At 43.1% G+C, this 21513-nt stretch overlaps 1 protein-coding gene across 2 annotated transcripts in view; it reads left to right on the forward strand.

The window, feature by feature from the left end:
- uvssa (UV-stimulated scaffold protein A) overlaps positions 1-21513 on the forward strand; it is a 104004-nt gene that overhangs the window by 17231 nt on the left and 65260 nt on the right. For both annotated transcript variants that reach the window (XM_080200372.1, XM_080200463.1), the window contains exons 5-8: positions 2475-2864; positions 7335-7444; positions 10004-10132; positions 21149-21257. In XM_080200372.1, the coding sequence (XP_080056498.1) occupies positions 2475-2864; positions 7335-7444; positions 10004-10132; positions 21149-21257 (738 nt within the window). The remainder of the gene's footprint in view (positions 1-2474; positions 2865-7334; positions 7445-10003; positions 10133-21148; positions 21258-21513) is intronic.

The following is a 21513-nucleotide window of genomic DNA, read 5'->3' on the forward strand; positions in this document are numbered from 1 at the left end:
TCATCAACAGCTACAAGTGAGGTGTCTGAAGATTGGAAGGTGGCAAATGTTGTGCCTTTGTCTAAGAAGAGCTGCAAGTAAAGTCTAGGAGCTGCAGGGTAAAGGAACTACAGGCCAGTGAGTGTAACGTTTGTAGTAGGTAAGTTGTGAGAAGGTATTCTGAGAATCATGATCTACAGGTATTGAGAGAGACAAGGACTGATTAGGGACAGTCAGCATACCTTTGTGAGTGGAAAATCATGTTTCACGAATTTGATTGAGTCTTTTTGAAGGGGTATCCAAGAATGTAGATGAGGACAATGCAGTCGACAATGTCTACATGGACTTTACAAGGCGTTTGACAAGGTACTGCATCGTAGGTTGTTGCATGAGGTTAAATCTCACGGGATCCAGTGTGAGGTTGTCAGTTGGATACAAAATTGGCTTGATGTAGGGGGTTGTTTTTCAAAATGGAGGCCTGTGACCACCAATGTGCTTCAGGGATCGATGCTGGGTTCACTGTTATTTGTCATTTATATTAATGATTTGGATGAGAATTTAGGAGGCATGGTTAGTAATTTTGCAGATAACACCAAGATTGGTGGCATAGTGGACAGTGAAGAAGGTTATTTAGGATTGTAACGGGATCTTGATCAATTGGGCCAGTGGGCTGACGAATGACAGATGGAGTTTAATTTCGATAAATGCGTGATGGTGCATTTTGGTAGATTGAACATGGCAGGACTTACTCAGTTAATGGTAAGGCATTGGGGAGAGCTATTGAACAAAGTGATCTAGGGGTACTGGTTCAAAGCTCCTTGAAAGTGGAGTCACAGGTGGCTAGGTGATGAAGAAGGCATTCGGCATTCTTGGTTTCATTGGTCAGAACATTGAATGCAGGAGTTGGGACATCTTTCTGAAGTTGAATAAAACATTGTTAAGGCCACAATTGGAATACTGTGTATTATTCTGGTCACTCTATTATAGAAAGGGTAATATTAAACTGGAAAAGATTTACTAGAATGCTGCTGGGATTTAATGGTTTGAGTTTTAAGAAGAAGCTGGAAAGATTGGGAGTTTTTCCCTGGAGCATAGGAGGCTGTGGGGTCATCTTATAGAGGTCTATAAAATAATGAGACACATAGATCAGCTAGATCGTCAATATCTTTTCCTTAAGGTAGGGGAGACTAAAACTAGAGGGCATAGGTTTAAGGTGAGAGGGAAGAGATACAAATGGGTCCAGAGGGGCAATTTTTCACACAGAAGGTGGTGAGTATCAGGTGCGAGCTGCCAGAGGTGGTGGCAGATAGGGGTCCAATTTTGTCTTCTAAAAAGCATTTAGACAGTTACATGGGTAAGATGGGTATAGAGGCTATAGGCCAAATGTGGACAATTGGGACTAGTTTAATGGTAAAAACTGGATGGCATCGACAAGTTGGGCTGAAAGGTCTGTTTCCATGCTGCAAACCTCTATGACTCTATTTCAATAATTCTACTTCTCATTCTTCTAAACTTCAGAGTATACAGGATCTATTTACTCAGCTTGTCATCATTGGAGAAACTCATGGGGTGCAGATGCTCAAACCTTGAGGACCTCAGCTCTTGCCATTGCTACTCAACTACGGAGTACTGTGTACCTGTTTGGTACAACCCATCCCACACCAGTCTTGTAGATACCCAGCTCACCACAACAATGCACATCATCTCAGGTACCCTCTGATCAAATCAATTCCCTTGGCTCCAAGTCCTGAGCAACATCCCACCCCCTCACATGGAGGGAAATTGTAACAAGAAAGCTCCTGTAGAAGGTTTACATCAACCCAAGCCTACTGATAAACAAGAACCGTACCAATCCACAATCAGAAAGAATGGTTCCGATAATGGGGGAGTCCAGAACTAGGGGTCTTAGTTTGAGGATAAGGATAAACCTTTTAGAACTGAGGTAAGGAGTAATTTCTTCACCCAGAGAGTGGTGAATGTGTGGAATTCACTGTCACAGAATGTAGTTGAGACCCAAACATTGTGTGATTTCAAAAATAAATTAGATACAGCTCTTGGGGCTGAGGGGATCAAAGGATTTGGAGGGAAGATGGGATCAGGATATTGAATTTGATGATCAGCCATAATCAAAATGAATGGTGGAGCAGGCTCGAGGGGCCGAATGGCGTACTCTTGCTTTTATTTTCTTTGTATGGGAGGGTCGCTGAAGATTTGAAAGGTAATCCATACTTACAAATCTTTATTTCTTCTTGCACCAGAATAATCCATTGTCCTCCATTTGCCACAGGATGTCAATTAGTTTTTTAAAAATAATAATGAGTTCTAAAAGGTGATATCGGCATTGATATAGTTGTGATGGTCAGCTAATTATTGCAAACCACTGGAGGGTTTTCTCACTGTAACATTTGTAGTTTTTTCATTGATTGAGTGTCTTTCTCAGAGCTCTTGCTGACTTGTTTTTTAATCTTCCATTTTTAAAAATGTTTTCACAACAGAGATGTCAGAGGAAATCCAAAGCTCCTTGGTAGAGCTGGAGTCTTGCTTCAGACTGCTGCTACCCGATTTTTCTGAGTTCACCTTCAGCGACAGTGACTCTCGGCACACACAACAAGCAACTGACCAAACAAACGGTGCAAGCTGTACAATCAGTGGGCAGGAAGATAACCACAAATGCTCCACGGATTTGTTTGATGATGAGCAACCATGTTGCAGTAAGGACTACATGCCACTGCCTTTGGTGAACACAGTTCCTGACAGATGGAAATCAGATGGCTTGGATCAAAGTGAGGACAATGATAATGAAGAGCTCGAGCACAGCGATGAAGTGTTTTTACGAAGTCATGGTCTTTCGCACAAATATTCTCTCGACTTGGAAATTGATACAGGTATGTACAGATCACTCTTTGTTACTCACCTTGGGTTTATTAACTTGCCATTGTTTCAGGTGTCCACACTTCAGTAGCGTTTAAGGATTCTTAAATGGGTGGCGTGGTGGCACATTGGTTAACACTGCTGCCTCACAGCTCCAGGGGTCTGGGTTCGATTCCCAGCTTTGGTCACTGACTATGTGGAGTTTGCACATTCTCTCCTTGTCTGCATGGGTTTCCTCTGGGTGCTCCGGTTTCCTTCCACCGTCCAAAGATGTATAGGTTAGGTGGATTGGCCATGTTAAATTTCCCCTTAGTGTCAGGGGGACTAGCTAGGGGAAATGCATAGGGTTATGGGGGTAGGGCCTGGGTGGAATTGTGGTCAGTGCAGACTTGATGGGCCGAATGGCCTCCTTCTGCACTTCAGGATTTTGTGATTCCGTGAACATTTTAGACATTGCGATGCAGATTTCAACCAATGGAACATATCATTAACGAATATACCAGCTCAAAGAAAAAAATCCAGTTGCCTACAGGTGATTGCATTTCGTTGATGGATTCTAGAAGCATCTTGTCACAATGTTCTGCATAACATAAGGGTTAACTTTATTTATCAGTGTCACAAGCAGGCTTACATTAACACTGCAATGAAGTTACTGTGAAAATCCCCCAGTCGCCACACTCCAGCACCTGTTCGGGTACACTGAGGGAGAATTTAGCATGGCCAGTGCTCCTAACCGGCAGCTTTTTAGGACTGTGGGAGAAAACCAGAGCACCCGGAGGAAACCCACGCAGACGTGGGGAGAATGTGCAGACTCCGCACGGACAGTGACCCAAGCCAGGAATCGAACCTGGGTCCCTGGCGCTATGAGGCATGAATGCTAACCACTGTGCCACAAGTGGCAAGGTTTGGAGGGGAGCCTATAGTGTGAAGCGAAAGCCAGTCCAGGGCCTATTTTCCTTGGCTCTTACTGTCTGAACGGTATCGGCAAGCTGGTGTTCCTTGTGAGAATAAACTATCGTGTGTTGAGGAATGGATCAGCTGGCGTCAGTCATCCTTTCCACAAGCATTGGTGCTTGAAATTGCACTCATCATAGCAAAAGCTATCAGTTTACATGTTAATATATTTTATAATGCATACCATTCATAAAAATATTCCAGTAATTCATGCAAATTATTTTGTTTTCTGGCAAGTTAGTGGCTGTTCAGAATAAAACTTGATTTTTATTGCTTTTGCTTTGAGTGCTCTGTTAATTATTTCCAAATTTCTCCAGGTTTCAGAAACTGAAAAAATGCAAAAAATAGTGGCTGTAAATCAGCAATCAAACATGATCTTAAAGGTCTTTATTGACAAATTAGGGTGATTCCACAGGGACCTTGTAAAGGCGTTTAAAATATGGACTAAGCAAAATAAACAGAGAATATTACTTCCCCTGGGCATTGGGGCAGTTTGGCAAAGGCTCAGCAGTGAAAGGCAAGTTTAGGAGTATAGACAAAAATATTTCTTTGCACAGGGGTTATTGAACAGTTGAAACAGCTTTGCAGACAGGGGAGTTAAGGTCAAGACACTTGTCTGCTTATGGCCAGATGTTAGAATTGCTGATATGGAAGGACATCAAATGGTCCCAGGGGCTTTGATTTGGACCAATACTGTGCCACCTTTGTTCTGATGAGTGTAATTTGAATTGATTTATTATTGTCACATGTATTAGTATACGATAAAAAGTATTGTTTCTTGCAAACTATATAGACAAAGCATACCGTTCATAGAGAAGGAAATGAGAGAATGCAGAATGTAGTGTTACAGTCATTGCTAGGATGTAGAGAAAGATCAACTTAATGCAAGGTAGGTCCATTCAAAAGTCTGATGGCAGCAGGGAAGAAACTGTTTTTGAGTCGGTTGGTACATGACCTCAGACTTTTGTATTTTTTTCCCGATGGAAGAAGGTGGAGGAGAGTATCTCCAGGATGTGAGGGGGCCTTAATTATGATGGCTGCTTTGCCGAGGCAGCGGGAAGTGTAGACGGAGTCAATGGATGGGAGGCTGGTTTGCCTGATGGATTGCGCTACGTTCACGACATTTTGTAGTTTCTTGCAGTCTTGGGCAGCGCAGGAGCTATCCCAAGCTGCGATACAACCAGAAAGAATGCTTTCTATGGTGCATCTGTAAAAGTTGGTGAGAGTTGTAGGCAGACATGCCATATTTCCTTAGTCTTCTGAGGAAGTAAAGGCGTTGGTTAACTACAGTGTTGGCATGGGGGTTTGGAGGGGGGGAAACAGGACAGGCTGTTAGTGTAACAGGCTTATTTTTGTATAAATCATTAGGTTGCTGGTCTCTTGGGCTGGATCCTGCAGTCTGCGGATGGTCTGAGACCGGGTATCCTGGAGAATGTAATATGGGACCCTCGGGGATGAGCTCCAGGAGTGACAGGAAACAGAGTAGTGATTGTTTTTCAGACAGGAAGAGGGTATACAGTTGGATTCCCAAGAGATTGGGAGTGGAAGCACCCTTTTTCTTAATATACATTAAAGACTTCAGTGAACTGAACAAAAATTCTAAATTTGAGGGTGGTGCAAAATTTGGAAGCACTGGAAATTGTCAGTGGTAGTAATAAACCTCAGCAAGATGGAGACATGCTAGTGGAATTGATGAACGTGGCAGATTAAATTTAATGCAGGGGCGATACAAAATAAAGGATCAAACTCTAAATGGGATGCGGGAACTGCGAAACCTGGGGTACAGGTGTATAAATTATTGAAGGTAGTAGGGCACTTTGGAAATGGGTTAAAAGGCATATGGGATCCGAGGCTTTATAAATAAGTAGAGGCCTAGCAAACAAAAATAAGGAAATTATGATGAGTCTTTAAAAAACACAAGTTCAGCCTCAAACTGAACATCATGTCCAATTCTGGGCACTACACTTAAAGAAGCACGAAAATGGTTTCAGGGATGAGGGACTTCCGATTGGAGAAGTTGAGGCTGTGCTTCTAAAAGAAAAGAAGGTTGTGAGGAGATTTGATGAAGGTGTTGAAAACCGTGGGTGGAATTCTCTAAAAGAAATGCTAAGTGTCGAATTTGCGTAAAAATCGGAGTAAATCATGCTGTTTTCTTCCGTGGGAGTTTCAAAATCAATCTCCCCCACACTGGATGGCAAAGTGCCTCAGCGTGAATCATTTCAGAAACCAGAGGGCGGGGTCTATTCTCGCTGGAGTGACCGGCAGCATAGCACTGAGTGGGCCACTGCGCATGCACTAATCGGTCAGCGCCGAGATTGATGCATGCACAGTAACCCCGCACTGCCAGCCTTCCTATCATTGGCCAGCCCCAAGACCCCCGAATTGTCAGCCATGCAACCCACCCTTTGCGGCCCAATCATTGGCCCCCGAATATGCTTGGGCTGAGACCTGACCCTATCCAACCGTCCCGGCACATCATGATCTCCCTTGGTAACCCTGATCTCACGTGCCCTCCCTCACCACTGGCAATCCCGACCACCCCCGCACCATCACCACCACCACCACAGTTTCTGGCCTCTCTCCCCCACCGATCCTGACTGCAGAGTCGCAGTAGAACCCTCCACCTGCACCGATCTCCTCCCTCAGAGGCCCCATCCTCATCAGGCACTGTCCCATGCCTGATGGGCAGTGCCAAGGTGCCCCCTGGGCATTGGCACTTTACTGCTTGGGCAGTGCCAGCTGTTCCCCAGCTGGCAATATCCAGGGTGCAACCCTCCCTCCTCCACCCCAGTGCCTGACCCTCTTGGCGGCCGCCCTTTTACTCCAGCAGGATCAGGCCGGGTGGCTATAGTAAACCCTGCTGGAGTGAAGTACTCCTGGGTGTAGTTAGGGGGTGTGGTGATGGTGGTGGAGGCTAGAGAACCTGGAGATTTCAGTCCCGGGCCCGCTAATGGGATGGTGGTCGCAATTGGTATAATTTATGCATGTTTGTGCCAATTTCTGGAGTGGAGCTGAAAGTGCTGGAAATCCTGCACTGGGAGATACATGGAGACTTGGTGCATTGCAGGGAGTGTGTAAAACTGCCTGTGTTCGCGTCTCCTGGCCTGCTGTGCTAAAAGAGCAGCGCAGTGGGATGGGAGAATCCCACCCCCCCCCTTAAGTGGCCTAGGCTGAGTTGCTAAACTGTTCACATTGGTGAAGGGGTTACGATCCTGAGGATACCAATTTGAGGTGATAAAAGGACTTAAGGAAATAAAAAAAAGCAGCTAGAACAGGAGGAAAACCTTTTGTGGAATGAGTGGTTAGGATCTGCAATGCACTGCCTGAGAGTCTGGTGGCGGTAGATTCAACTGTATCCTTCAAAAGAGGACTAGATTGGGAAAAAAAATTGCAGGGTTACGGAGGGAAGGCTGTGGGGTGTGCAGGACTAGTTAATATGCTGTTGCCGAGAACCAGCATGAACTCAATGGGCCAAATGGCCTCCTTCTACACTTAACCATTCTATGATATTCTGCATGTTTGGATAACAGACTTAAAGATCAAAGAGGATGAAGACAATAGTGCTGTGATCAACACTTTAAAGGACCTCCAAAGACTACTGACTAATAAATATTTACCAACTATCCAATACTGGATCCAGGTACGAATGAAAAGATTTAGTGTTGTTAATGTATTTTTTTCTAAAGAAGCTTGTGAGCGGGAATTAAAAACAACCCTCGGTAGACAGGGCCCTAAATAATTGATTTCATTTATTGTTGTCACTTGGATTAGTATACAGTGAAAAGCATTATTTCTTGCACGCTATACAGACAAAGCATAACGCTCATAGAGAGGGAAAGGAGGGAGTGCAGAATATAGTGTTACAGTCATAGCTAGGGTGTAGATAAATATAAATTAGATTGAAGAAAGGTGGACATATCATTAATGGCCTTAACGGTCTCAGGATCTCTTGCGTCCAGCTTTGAAATAAAATGTGCCCGTTGTAATTCTGGCACTTGTTTATGGCACTAGAACGTCATCTTAAAAAAAAGTAAGTTTACCATAAGGCTCTGCAATCATTTTGTCCTTTAGCATTGGTTCAGAAGCTGTAATATTTGGTATTTCAATTTTAAAGTTTATTTAGGAGTTAATTAAGAACATCTTTGGCCTTCCGATTCGAACTTCAACTTTTATATTGTCCTTTTGGTTAGCTGCTGAAAGTTAGTTGCTGCCAGCAGATTTTGTTAGTCTCTGTGCTTCTACCTGTTTTATCCATTTAGGTATGGAATAGGTGCCATCCTTGCGTTACATGTCATTCCAATATAAATTTACATGCATTTAAATGAAAAAGCTTTTTTTTTATGTTTAAAAAAAAGTTCAATCTAAGAGTTTTGTTAATAGTTGCAATTTGTATGTACACAACATTTAGTAAAACATGCCAAAGCACTTCATAGAAGCATTAGGAATAAATGGATGCCAAATAAGGAAAAACTCAGATGGGTGACCAAAGGGTCGCTCAGAGCGCTGGGCTTTGAAGAGGCTTTTGAAGTGGAGAGGGGGAGGGTATTCCAGAATGTGGGATCTTTGACGCTGAAGTCACAGTCATTAATGGTGGAATGAATGGTTGACAAGATGTAGAAGTTAAGGGTGGGATTTTCTGGCTGTGCTCATCCCCAAGGCTGGAAAATCCTGCCCAAGGTCAGCAGACCTTTGCATGGTCCTGTCCTGCTCGTTACAGTTCCCGTGGCAAGCGGGATGGTAAAATTCCACCCAAGAGCCAGAGGAATGGGGAATTCAGAAAGGGTGCAAGACAAATTAAACGTATAGATGAGAATTTTAAATTTGGGAAATTGGAGTATGAGTCAGGAAGTCATCCAACTTTGTCCAGGAAGTCTCCCCTACATTCTGCAGAGCTGAAGAGGACTCAGGGCTGTAGTATCTGAAGCCTGAACGCTGCCCTTCTCTGTGAGGATTCCTATTTGATATAACATACACAAATGTAGAAAGTCAGACAACTAGAAACTGAAGACCAAAGAATGCCAGCCTGATTAGTCTGTACCAGAAAGGTGACCAGACCATCTTTTAGGATGTATCTGGCCATGTTAAGCTGTTCTAACCGTGGCTCTAAACCTATGTACAAAACACCAATTTCAGAAAGCTATAGAGATTAACCAATTAATTGTAAACAAACATAAAACCAGTTACATCTCTGCCTGTGCAGATCAGTCTATGCACTTTGGCAGCATCCCAGAATAAATTTTTCCCATATCACTTGATTCTCCAGATTTTTGGGCCTTCTAATTGCATCTTGTGACATTTGTGTCTCAAATATAAATGACCTTTAATGTGTAGCACATTTTGATTTGATTTGATTGTGATTTGCACATTTGCAACAGCTCAGCTTCCTGAACATGAGTTCACAAAATATTGGGAGATGTAATGATGTCTTTATTTTGTCAGTTCAGTGTCTTGCTTCTGTTCCAGTAGCAGGGGGCATGTGGAAGGATGGCTGCTGGGTGACTAGGGAAATCTGATACTCGCATAGATCATGATGGCCTCTATATTGAGGGATTGCAGTGAAATACTGGGTAAAACAAAGCTTGAGCTAAACAAGCCATTGGGATGCTTTGTGGAACGTTTTGATGTTTGTAATATTTGCCTGAAACCACGTCCAAACTTTGTGCTAGGACATTATTGATTTTCCAAACGCACTCACCCCAAAGTCGAAAAATCCCACCAGTGGTTAACAGACCTTTGCATGGCCCATCCCCACCTGCTACAATTCCCTTGGCGGGCAGGAGGGACGGTAAATTTCCGATGCGTGACTTTGCTGTCCTGTAAAACATGATATTGGATGTCCCAGAGGATTACAATGGGGTGTAAACCAAGACTGTGAAAACCACGAGGTGGGTCCAATGATTAGTGTTGCTGGACAGCTGAGATCAGAGACATTTGTGATGCCCTTGCAGACACATAGACAAATAATTTTGATATTTTAGTGTCAGTTGCCATATCCATACCAGGATGTTGTTGCCACATTCTTATATATCCTGTCAAAAGCTTCTTCCAGCTGAATATCTGCATGACTGAGGCTGAATCCACTTCAGCTCATGGTAGCACCTTCTTACTTACCAGGTCTAACCCTTCTACAGACTGTGTTACTGAATCAAGCTCCCTGTGATACCATTTGGAGTAACGATTTTTAAAAAATTTGTTCTAGGCATTCACCAAAGCTGGTATTAGCGACACCCGCCTAAAACGTGCCATTGACTTAAAAAATGCAATTGAAACAGCACTAAAAAAACATGACGAGATGAATATTGATTACGAGGAGCGACCGAGAAAAGTGGTGAGTATTGTAATGGTTTAGGCCAGTGATTTCGGGTGATTGCATTTTAGAGCAAAATGGCTGCATAGAAAACTTGCAGGTAAACTCCATGAACTCCTTCAGTTAATTCTAAGTATCTGGGTGCTGCCTGCAAAGCTGACAATTATTCCTCATCCTCAGTTTCTCTGATAAGGTACCTGAATGACGAAGTTATTCACTGCAGTTAACAGGTAACCATGTTGATATAGGATTGGAATCACACAAAGGCTACATTGGGTAAGGACAGCAGATATCCTTCTGTGAAATGTGAAATCTTCATGGTTATGTATACTGATGCCAGCTTTTAAATTTTTTTTAACACCGCATTCAAATTCTTAAGCTGCTAGGATGGGATGCAAGCTTGTGATCTATGGATCATTTTGGTTACTCGACTAATAAGATAACCACTACATCACTGTATATTGGAAAGACAGACTTATACCATGTTTCAGAAGTCTATGTAAAACTAGATTATTTATTTTGATGTGGTATTGTAAAGGAAATAACATAAAGAAATATGTTCATAGTGAAGGCTTAGAAGGATAAAAATATATTTTCCTATTTAAAAAAAAGCTTAAAGAATTTAGAAAGGGTTTTTTTTTAGGATAAATAGAATTCAGAAAGCCTGAACTGCTCAACCTGGCAAGGACAGAATTGTGTCTTTTACAGAAATAAGATAATCCCTGATTTAAAAAAAGTGCATACCAGCACTTTTCTTTTGCATACAGGCAGGAAAAACAACACAATGTAGGATTTGATAAGTCAACCACACATTGACAATCCTAGACCATTGTCAACCAGAATTCTTATGACTTACGACCAAACTATAATCTTAAAACACAGCCTGGCCTAGCTAATGGAAATTTACCACCACAAGAACCCCTAAGCTTAGAATTTCATTAGAATTAAAAAGGGCTGCCCTGAGGAGAAATTGACAGTAAGGTGCGAAGCAGTGTCATGTTCAAGAAGCAAATAAACATCACTCTACAAGTCACAATTACATTTGAGAATGAGGCCTAATTGTTAATAGCTCACGCTTTAGCTTTTGTGGAACTGTTGTGGAATTTTAGCTGTTGTGGCTCAAGGTGAAATGAGCCCAGCAGAGGGAGTCTGTGCTAGCTTGCTGGAACAGGATGCTTCAGCATCATAGTTGGAAGAGGTAAAACAAATGTTGACTGTGTAAAGTTTAGTATTTAAATCAATGTTGTTATTATTTTCTGCTGAACTGAATGCTCCCTCTGCCCTTCCTCTCCAGAACATGGCAAACAGCATTTATTGCTCATTGGTAGCAAGGTAGAATTTATTATTTTTGAACTGAGTTTCAGCTGCATTCATTGTGCTCCTACATGAAGTTAACCACTTAAATGATGCACTGCATGAGAACTAGTGAAAAACAACTCTTTAAGCATGTGAGTTTATCCAAGGTCACACAAGAATGTAAGAAAGTCAATCATCATTTATACATACCTTCCTTTCCATTCTGCCTCCTGTTAACCTACTTTAGAACATAAGAACATAAGAAATAGGAGCAGGAGTAGGCCATCTGGCCCTTCGAGCCTGCCCCGCCATTCAATAAGATCATGGCTGATCTGTCGTGGCTCAGTTCCACTTTCCCGCCCTCTCCCCATAACCCTTAATCCCCTCTCTTATCAAAAACCCATCAACCCGCTTCTTAAAAATATTTAGCGAGGCAGCCTCCACCACTTCAACGGGCAGAGAATTCCAGAGATTCACCACCCTTTGAGTGAAGAAGTTCCTCCTCAACTCCGTTCTGAACCGCCCCCCCTTTATCTTGAGGCTGTGCCCCCTAGTCCTACTGTCTTTTTTGAGCGGGAAGAGTCTTTCCACCTCTATCCTATCCATCCCATTCATCATCTTATACGTCTCAATGAGATCTCCCCTCATTCTTCTAAACTCTAACGAGTACAAGCCTAGTTTATTCAGCCTCTCCTCATAGCTCAACCCCCTCAACTCCGGTATCAGCCTAGTAAACCTCCTCTGCACTCCCTCCAAGGCCAAAATATCCTTGCGCAGGTGCGGCGCCCAAAACTGCACACAGTACTCCAGCTGCGGCCTCACCAATGCCCTATACAGCTGCAGCAAGACCTCCCTACTTTTATATTCAATCCCCCTCGCTATGAAGGCCAGCATCCCATTCGCCTTCCTGACCACCTGCTGCACCTGCAGGCTGGGTTTTTGCGACTCATGCACAAGGACCCCGAGGTCCCTCTGCACCGTCGCCTGCTGCAGTTTTTCGCCACGTAAGTAATAGTCCTTCCTACCATTCTTCCTACCAAAGTGGACCACCTCACACTTGCCAACATTAAATTCCATTTGCCATTTCCTGGCCCATTCGCCCAGCCTATCTAGATCCTTCTGCAGACTCTCCACACCCTCCACACAATTTGCCTTTCCCCCAATCTTGGTGTCATCAGCAAATTTCGACACCCTACACTCGGTTCCCTCCTCCAGATCATCTATATAAATGGTAAATAGCTGAGGCCCCAGCACCGACCCCTGGGGCACCCCACTAGTCACCAACCGCCAATCCGAATAGCACCCATTGACCCCCACTCTCTGCCTCCTATTTGACAACCAATCCTCTATCCACGCTAACACCCTACCCCCAACTCCATGTCCTCTGACCTTCTGCAGTAACCTCTTGTGAGGTACCTTATCAAACGCCTTCTGAAAATCCAGAAAGACCACATCCACCGGCTCTCCTCTATCCACCGCCCTAGACACATCCTCATAGAACTCCAGTAAATTTGTCAGACACGACTTCCCTTTAATGAAACCGTGTTGCGTCTGCCCTATCAACCAATTCCCTTCAAGATGCCTCGCAATTTCCTCCTTAATGACGGATTCTAACATTTTACCTACCACAGACGTTAAACTAACCGGCCTGTAATTCCCCGCCTTTTGCCTGGCACCCTTCTTAAACAACGGCGTAACATTAGCCGTTTTCCAATCCTCCGGCACTTCCCCGGAATCCAGCGACGTCTGGAAAATAACCACCAAGGCATCCACTATCACCTCCGCCATTTCTTTCAGAACCCTCGGATGCATTCCATCCGGTCCTGGGGACTTGTCCACAATCAGCCCCTCCAGTCTGTCGCGCACCACCTCTCTAGTAACAGTAATGTCATTAAGACCCTCCAGTCCTACCACCTTTCCATCGCTAACACCCGGCAAATTATTCACGTCCTCCTCCGTGAAGACAGAAACAAAAAAGTTATTCAAGACCTTAGCCATATCCCCATCCCCTACCACTAGGTCCCCTTTCTCATCCGCTAAGGGACCAACGTTCACCCTAGCCAGCCTCTTCCTTTTTATATATTTATAAAAACTCTTGCTATCCTTTTTTATATTAAGTGCTAGCCCAGCTTCATAGCTTCTTCTACCCTCCTTTATCAACTTTTTTGTCAATCTTTGTTGACATTTAAACCTTTCCCAATCCTCTTCTCGCCCACTGCTCTTAGCTACTCTAAATTCCTCCGCTTTTAATTTAACACTTTCCTTCACCTCCTTCGTTATCCACGGCTTATTACCTCTCTTCCTACTGTCCTTTTTAACCATCGGAATAAATTTCTGCTGAGCACCAAGAAAGATCTCCTTAAAGATCCTCCACTGCTCCTCAGCAGACCTACCTTCCAACGCGCTCCCCCAGTCCACATTCGCCAATTCTTCTCTCATCCTACCATACTCCCCTCTATTCAAACAAAGGACACGTGTCCGGGAACCCACTTTCTCCTCCTCCATCTGCAACAGAAACTCCACCATACAATGATCACTCTCTCCAAGAGGATCCTTCACCTCAAGGTCCCTAATTCTACCCGCCTCATTACATAGCACCAGATCCAAGATAGCTCGCTCCCTCGTCGGCTCCAACACACACTGTTCCAGGAAACTATCCCGGCAGCATTCCAAGAACTCCTCCTCGAGCCCACCTCGTCCAACATGGGTCGACCAATCAATATGCAGATTGAAATCCCCCATAACTACTGCCGTCCCATTCCTGCACGCCGCACTTATTTGCGCGTTAACAGCCCGCCCCACCTCCAGATCATTATTCGGGGGCCTATAGACGACACCCACCAGCGTCTTCCTCCCTTTGCTGTTCCTAATCTCCACCCACAACGATTCCACTTTCTGCTCTTTGGCTCCGATATCATCCCTTGCTACCACCTTGATGCTGTCCTTAATCAGCAGAGCTACGCCACCCCCTCTTTCCTCCTGCCTATCCTTCCTAAACACTTGATAGCCCTGTACATTCATCTCCCAGTCCCTGTCACCTTGCAGCCACGTCTCTGTAATGGCCACCAGATCGTATCCATTTGTGTCGATCTGCGCCACCAGCTCATCCACTTTATTCCGAATGCTTCGTGCATTCAGATAAAGCGCTTTCATCCCAGCCTTCTTCTGGACCCTATTTGCCGTAACGCCACCACTTGGGACATCCTCAGCCTCTTCCCTTACCTGTACCCTATCCTTAACTGTAGACCTCCTAACATCACCTACCCTCGCACCCTCCCCCCCCCTAATTAGTTTAAAGCCCTGTCTACAGTCCTCTTTACTCGATTCGCCAGCACTCTGGTCCCAGCACGATTCAGACCAACCCCATCCCGCCCGAACAAGTCCCACCTACCCCAATACTGGTGCCAATGCCCCATAAATTCGATCCCATTCCTCCCACACCAATCTCTGAGCCACCCATTCACTTCCTTTATCCTGTCAACCCTACGCCCGTCTGCACTCGGTTCAGGCAGTAGCCCAGAGAAGACCACCTTGTCGGTTCTACTTTTTAATTCCATTCCCAGCTTCTCATACTCCCTCCCCAGATCCTCAGTCCGCACTTTGCCTACGTCGCTGGCACCCACATGTACCACCACAACCGGGTTCTCACCCTCCCACTCCAGATTCCTCTGCAGCCCAGCTGCGACATCCTGTACCCGAGCACCAGGCAGACAACACACCCTTCTGTGCACTTTGTCATTGTGACAAAGGACAGTGTCAATACCCTTCACCCCACTATCTCCAATCACTACTACGTTCCTTTTCCCCTTCTCTTTGCCTATGTCCTGCTGCATCACTGTACCGTGTGCAGTTTGCTCACCAACCTCACCTGCCTCGTCCTCTTCCAGACTGGAAGCAAGAACCTCAAACCTGTTATGCAGATTAAGAGGCTGAGGCCTCCGCTCCTCACCCCCCTTCCTCCTCCCAGCAGCCCCCTTTTGTTCCTGACCCTTAGATTTAGCCAGTCTAGCGGGGGTGGATGTCACTTGCACCCCACTGACAATGACACCCTCTCTCCCCCTGATGAGCCTCAGTGTCTGTAGCTCAGAGGCCAGCTCATCCACCTTGAGCTGGAGCTCCTCCAGCAACCTGCACTTACTGCAGACATGGCCACTGGGAAGGACCCTGGGGTCCACCAGTTCCCACATCATACAGGAACCGCACATCACATGCCCCTCCATTATTCAATATAGTTTGTTGTGGGAAAAAAAATTTTTTCCTTGTTTTTTGCTGTAGTAGTTTTGAAAAAAAAATTTTTTTTTTTCCTTGTTCTTTCCACCTGGCCTTTTTTCCTCCAAGCCCTTTTTGATATTAAGCCCTAATAGCTCACTCTGCTTCCCTCTCACTCCGCTGCCCGCTATCTACACCAGGCCTCCTTTTAAACTTGGCGCTGATTTAAAGCTGATGGGCCACAACTGCCTGATAATCACTCCCTCACAATTCTTAAAGCAGTAAATACAATAAGTAAATGCTTTAAACAGTTCTACAAAGAACAAAGTGCTTTCAACTTATTTTAAACTGGTTTTTAACAGGTAAAGTCTTAGCTTTCTCTCTGATGCTCCTTCCTCGTCTGCTCCAGCAAACATGGGAGGGATTTTCCGGCCACGTTTGCCTTGAGACCAGAAAATCCCGCCTGAGGTTGAAGGATTGTTGCATGATCTGGCCCCGCCTGCCAGGGACGAGAAAATTCTGCCCCTTTTATTTCTTCCCTTAGCTCTGCTGTTAATATCTTTGGACTGTATTTTCAGAATCAGCTACTGTTAACACATGGCTTGTTAATTTCCCATCTGCTATTCTCTAATTATTCTAACATGCTGCTAATAACCTGTCCCACATATGTCACATTTGCTGACCATCCCATCCTAGCTGACCTACACTGGTTACCTGCTCCCCAATTGCATTCAGTTTCAAAATCCTTGTGCTCGTCCATAAATCCTACTGTGTTGTATCCCCATCCGCGCTGGGAAAACAAGGGCAGTGTGAGATCATCCTCTTTGGGTCTGTGGAAGACAAGTTGAATTATATTCTGAATAGTCAGAGAGACTAAAAGCTGTGGAGATGCAAATAAATCTACATGTATGTGTGCCCAAATAATTGAAAACTAGTGCGCAGGTAAAAGAAGTAACCAAAAAGGTCAATGAAATGTTGTCCTTTACCTCAGTTAATTCAAAAGTGAGGAAATTATGCTTCATTGTTGATTATACCTAACTATAAATTAGATCTAATAGTTTTGTAGAAAAATGTACAGATTTATTAAATAATGTGTGAGATATATAGCTTTCAGCCCTTAACTTTCACAATAAATTTGCTTTTGATATTTTTAAATAATGTATACAGAACAATGATCCTTCATGGGAATTGAAGCTTGATGGACACAAATGATCAAGAATCGAATCATCCATAGGAACAAGAGAATGCCATTTAGTCCCATGAACCTGTTCTACTATTCAGAGAGATGATGGCTGCTCTGTGACCTAATTTCATATTAACAATTTAACAATTAAAAATCAACAATTTACCTGGCATCAATTGTCATTCATGAAAGAGGGCAGCACCGTGGCACAGTGGTTAGCACTGCTGCCTCACACCGCCAGGGACCCAGGTTCAATTTCGACCTCGGGTCACTGTCTGTGTGGAGTTTGCACATGTGTTTGCATGGGTTTCCTCCCCGATTCCAAAGGTGTGCAGGTTAGGTTGATTGGCCATGCTAAATTGACCCTAGTGTCAGGGGATTAGCTGGGTAAATATATGGAGTTACAGAGCATGGGCAGGATTGTGCTTGGTGCAGATTCGATGGGCCAAATGACCTCCTTCTGCACCATAGGGATTTTCTGATTCTAAAGAGAGCTCAAAGCTTCTACCACACTTTTTGGTTAGAGTTGTTTCCTAAATTTACTCTTGAAATGTCTGACCCTAATTTTTAAAATATGCCCTTTCATTAATAGCTTGAAAGCTTTGACACAATCACTGCTTATTCTTCTAAAATCCAGGGAATACAACTCTTGTAATCTCACCTCATATTTTAACCATTGGAATCCTGGTATAATTCTGGTAAATTGCTCTGCACTCCCGCTGAACCAATACATCCTTCATATCATGTGGTGTCCAGAACTGCTCATGGTCTTCCAGGTATGGCCTAAATAGGGTTTTGTATAGCTGTAGCACAACTTCTATCTTTTTAAAATTCTATTCATCCAGATAGAAATGCCAGCATTCCATTTACATTTTTGAATTTTTTTTCTACCTGTTCATACTTTAAGTATCTATGTACCTGGTTCCCCCAAGTCTCATTGGACCTTCAGTGTCCTAGCTTTTCAACATTTATCTGTTTGCCATAAAGCGATTTAAAGAGAAAATAAAAATCCACCTTTTAAAACTTTGGAAAATTGTTTAACCCCATAATAGACTTTTGGTTGCAGTCGGGATTAAAGTTTAAGCCTGCACAAAATGAGCACAGTGGCAGGGCAGTTAGCACAGCGCTGCCTCACAGCGCTAGGGACCCGAGTTCAGTTCCCGGCTTGGGTCGCTGTCTGGGTGGAGTTTGCACATTCTCCCCTTGTCTGCGTGGGTTTCCTCCGGGTGCTCTGGTTTCCTCCCACAGTCCAAAGAATGTGTGGGTTAGGTTGACTGGCCATGGTAAATTGCCACTTAATGTCAGGGGGATTAGCAGGGTAAATGCATGAGGTTATGGGGATAGGGGCTGGGAGGGAATGTTGTGGGTGCAGACTTGATGGGCTGGATGGACTCTTTCTGCACTGTAGGGATTGTATGATTCTATGAATTGATAACAATTGCAAAGTCACATTTTATGAAAAGTGTACAGGAGAAGATCTGAATATATCCTCTCAAGAAATTCCTCTCAAACCTCGGTGTCCACTCCCTATTAATAACATGCAGGGTATGTATTTGGATTATGGAAAATCAAGAGTTTGGTTTGGCAGAGAATGATCTGAAATGCTGGTTACTGGTTCATTTCCATTTGATTCTGAGCCATTCCTTGTTCTCTATTGAAACTGCTGCCAACTAAAATAAATAATTAACAAATCCATAAAAATGTACTTTACAAAAAGGCCAAAGTAGTTAAAGGTATACTACAATTTTATGTTAAAAATATTTTCAAATATTCTGATAAATGCTATAGTAACACAAAGACACATTTATCTTGACTTGAGAGCTGGGAGTCCTTCCGAGAACTTGGCTGTGCCTCATTGCAAGAACAGTCCCTGGTGTGCTATGATGGCACACACCTTCCCATTTGTTACCGGCTCATTATTTGTCAGTTAGATGCATCTCTATCAAGTTTAAAAGCAAGCTGAAATTGTCAGTGAACGGCAGTGCAAGCTGAGTGTGATTTTACAAGTCTTTGCCACAATCTTTCGAAATATAGTACATTTTTTTAATGCTGTACAGTTAGAGGCTGAGGCTTAATGCACCTGACTTACTGGAGTGCTATAATTTGCAGGACCTTCGAGAAAGGATATTAGCATATAAATAGCAGATGCAATGACGACTATCACAGCTGAGTACATTTAATTTTTAGTTTATAAGATAGAATGGGTTTTTAAATGCATAGCCATCAAGCCTGCAGAATGACAAATGAAGTTTAGAGTTCACTTGTCTAAGGATGCCTTATAACATCATTTTTTAGAGTGTAACCGACACTTATTTAAGACAGAACAAAACTGATTTCCTGGGTGGGAAGTAATTGAGATTACCTCCCAAATTAATTAGACCATGGAGAATTTATTTTATGATTCTATTAAGATTTTACACAAAACAAAATGTATAGGGAAGCAGATTTTTTCAACCATTCAAATATTTAGAATGATCCCTTTCTTTAGCTTAATTTGCTCTGATAATACAAGGGTGAATAATTCATTTGATTTTATTTTTTGCCATAATTATGACTCATTCAGTAAAACACTTTGCTAATGATGCATTTTTTGGTATATTATAAGAAACTGGAAAGAGATTAGATCACACAATATTAGACTGATCATTTTCTTTTAAATTGAGTTGGAATATGTTACTGCTTCATCTATCCTTGAGCACTCATAGTGCAAAGTTTCCAACACTTTTCTTTATATTGGGCAATATTATTCCACTCACAGTTGGCTTTATACTCAGTGTTATACAGTTGTAGTTTCCCTGTTGTATACTAATCATAGAATTGTTACAGCACAGAGGAGGCCATTTGGCCCTTTGTATCCATGTTAACTCTCTGCAAGACCCACCTGCTGCCCTTTTCCTGTTGTCTGCAAATATTTCTTCTTTAGATAATTGCCCATTTCTCTTTTGAAAGCCACAATTCAATCTTGCCCCATCACACTCCCAGGAAATGCATTAAAATCCTAACCATTTGCTGTGTAAAAATGTTTTTCCTTATATTGTTAGTCATCTTAAATCAGTGTCCTCTACTTCTTGATCCTTCTGCCTTTTTCCCTACTTACGCTGTCACAGTCCCTCAAGATTTGGAATGCTGCCATCAAATCACCTTCCAACCTTTATTCCAAGGAGAACAACCCCATCTTTCCCTAATCGATCCATATAACTGAAATTCATTTTCCTAAAGTTCCCCCTCTAATATGTGGCATAGGTGCTTTTTTTTTGCATAAATCTTTTTGACTACATAAGTTGGGGATGATAAAGCACCCTAGAGTTAAAAAATTGTCTTTGACACAAGCAGTAGTGAATCCATACCCTGTTTTTAATGGAAACAAAACTCGTGTGGAGTTCAACACTGACTGCAGATTGACAATTGCCCATTTTGTATTATTGCCAAAGACAGGCAATATTACCCCCATCACCCCATCTGACTCCCAAGTGCTGTGACACCTTGTAGGTGACTATCTGGCCTCCCCGCAGCTTGTTTCTCATGGTGGGTGATCTTCTGATCCCACCATTGTCAATGGGATTCCCCATTGTCAGTATCCCACGCCACTTGGAAACCCGCAGCTGTGCCATCAGCACAACCAGAAGATCCTGCCGGTGTAAACAGCCTGAGAATTCCAGCCCTTGTATTTGAATAATGTCCTGGTGCAAAATAGAGAATCTTGGCTTATGTGGTTCCTTAACAGACTTATTGTTGCTAGTGTATTGTACGCCAGAGAGTGCTTGTAAGATTTGTGCAACCCTTTCAGTAAGAATATATAAAATAAATTTAAAATAGCAAAATCTAGCCTCTTAAATTTTTTTTAAGAGATTCCCTTCTCAGGATTTAATCAGCATTTTTCAGCTTTATCATACCTAGAGTTAAAGACAAAATTGTTTTTCTAATGATTGAAATCTTTCCATTCTTACATTATACTTTTGAGAGATGGTGAACACTTGATAATGGCGAAATTTCATGCATTTAAAAAAAAGCAGCAATATATGTTATGCATTGTAGCACCAGACCCCCTCCTGCTGCACTTTTCAGAAAATTAAAACTCATAAATTCTGTTTAGTGTTTGATGCGCAGTGTGCTCGCTGAAAGCCATAATACCCTAAACCTTGGGTTGTGTTTCACCTTTCATAAATTCCTGGGTAGATTCTATACAAAAATAATTTTCAGGTCCGCAGCTCATTGTTATTCAGACTTGATTGATTGCTGTCATTTACTCACTGAGAAAGTTAAGTGCTCCTGTCATTTCCGAAGAGTATAATTAGGATGTTTCACAGGTCAGCGATAGTGACAGGTTTTCTTTTGATTTGCTTCGACAGATGAAAGCGACCGATGAGGAGGATGACGACGACGATGATGATTTTGTTGAAGTTCCAGAGAAGGAAGGTTACGAACCGTACATTCAGGAGCACCTTCGGGAAGAGTACGGTGAGTTTGTGCAGCTGCTGGCTGCCACTTCTCAGCACGCTCTCCCACAGCTATGCAAACAAAGCCCTGTTATTAAGCAATAAGGTGATCAGCTGTGTGCTTAATCTGCCCACTGGTGATTGAGGAAGTTATCACAGAGTTATTTGAACACCCGTTTATTATAGACAAATAAACATCTTACGATGATTGCCCAGATAAACTTTCTATTTCTTGAAGATATTGCTTAAATTTTCCTCCCGGCACAGCTAACTCTTCT

The sequence above is a fragment of the Carcharhinus amblyrhynchos genome, chromosome 1 (assembly GCF_965287045.1).
Source record: "Carcharhinus amblyrhynchos chromosome 1, sCarAmb.v2.hapA, whole genome shotgun sequence".
Lineage (NCBI taxonomy): Eukaryota > Metazoa > Chordata > Chondrichthyes > Carcharhiniformes > Carcharhinidae > Carcharhinus > Carcharhinus amblyrhynchos.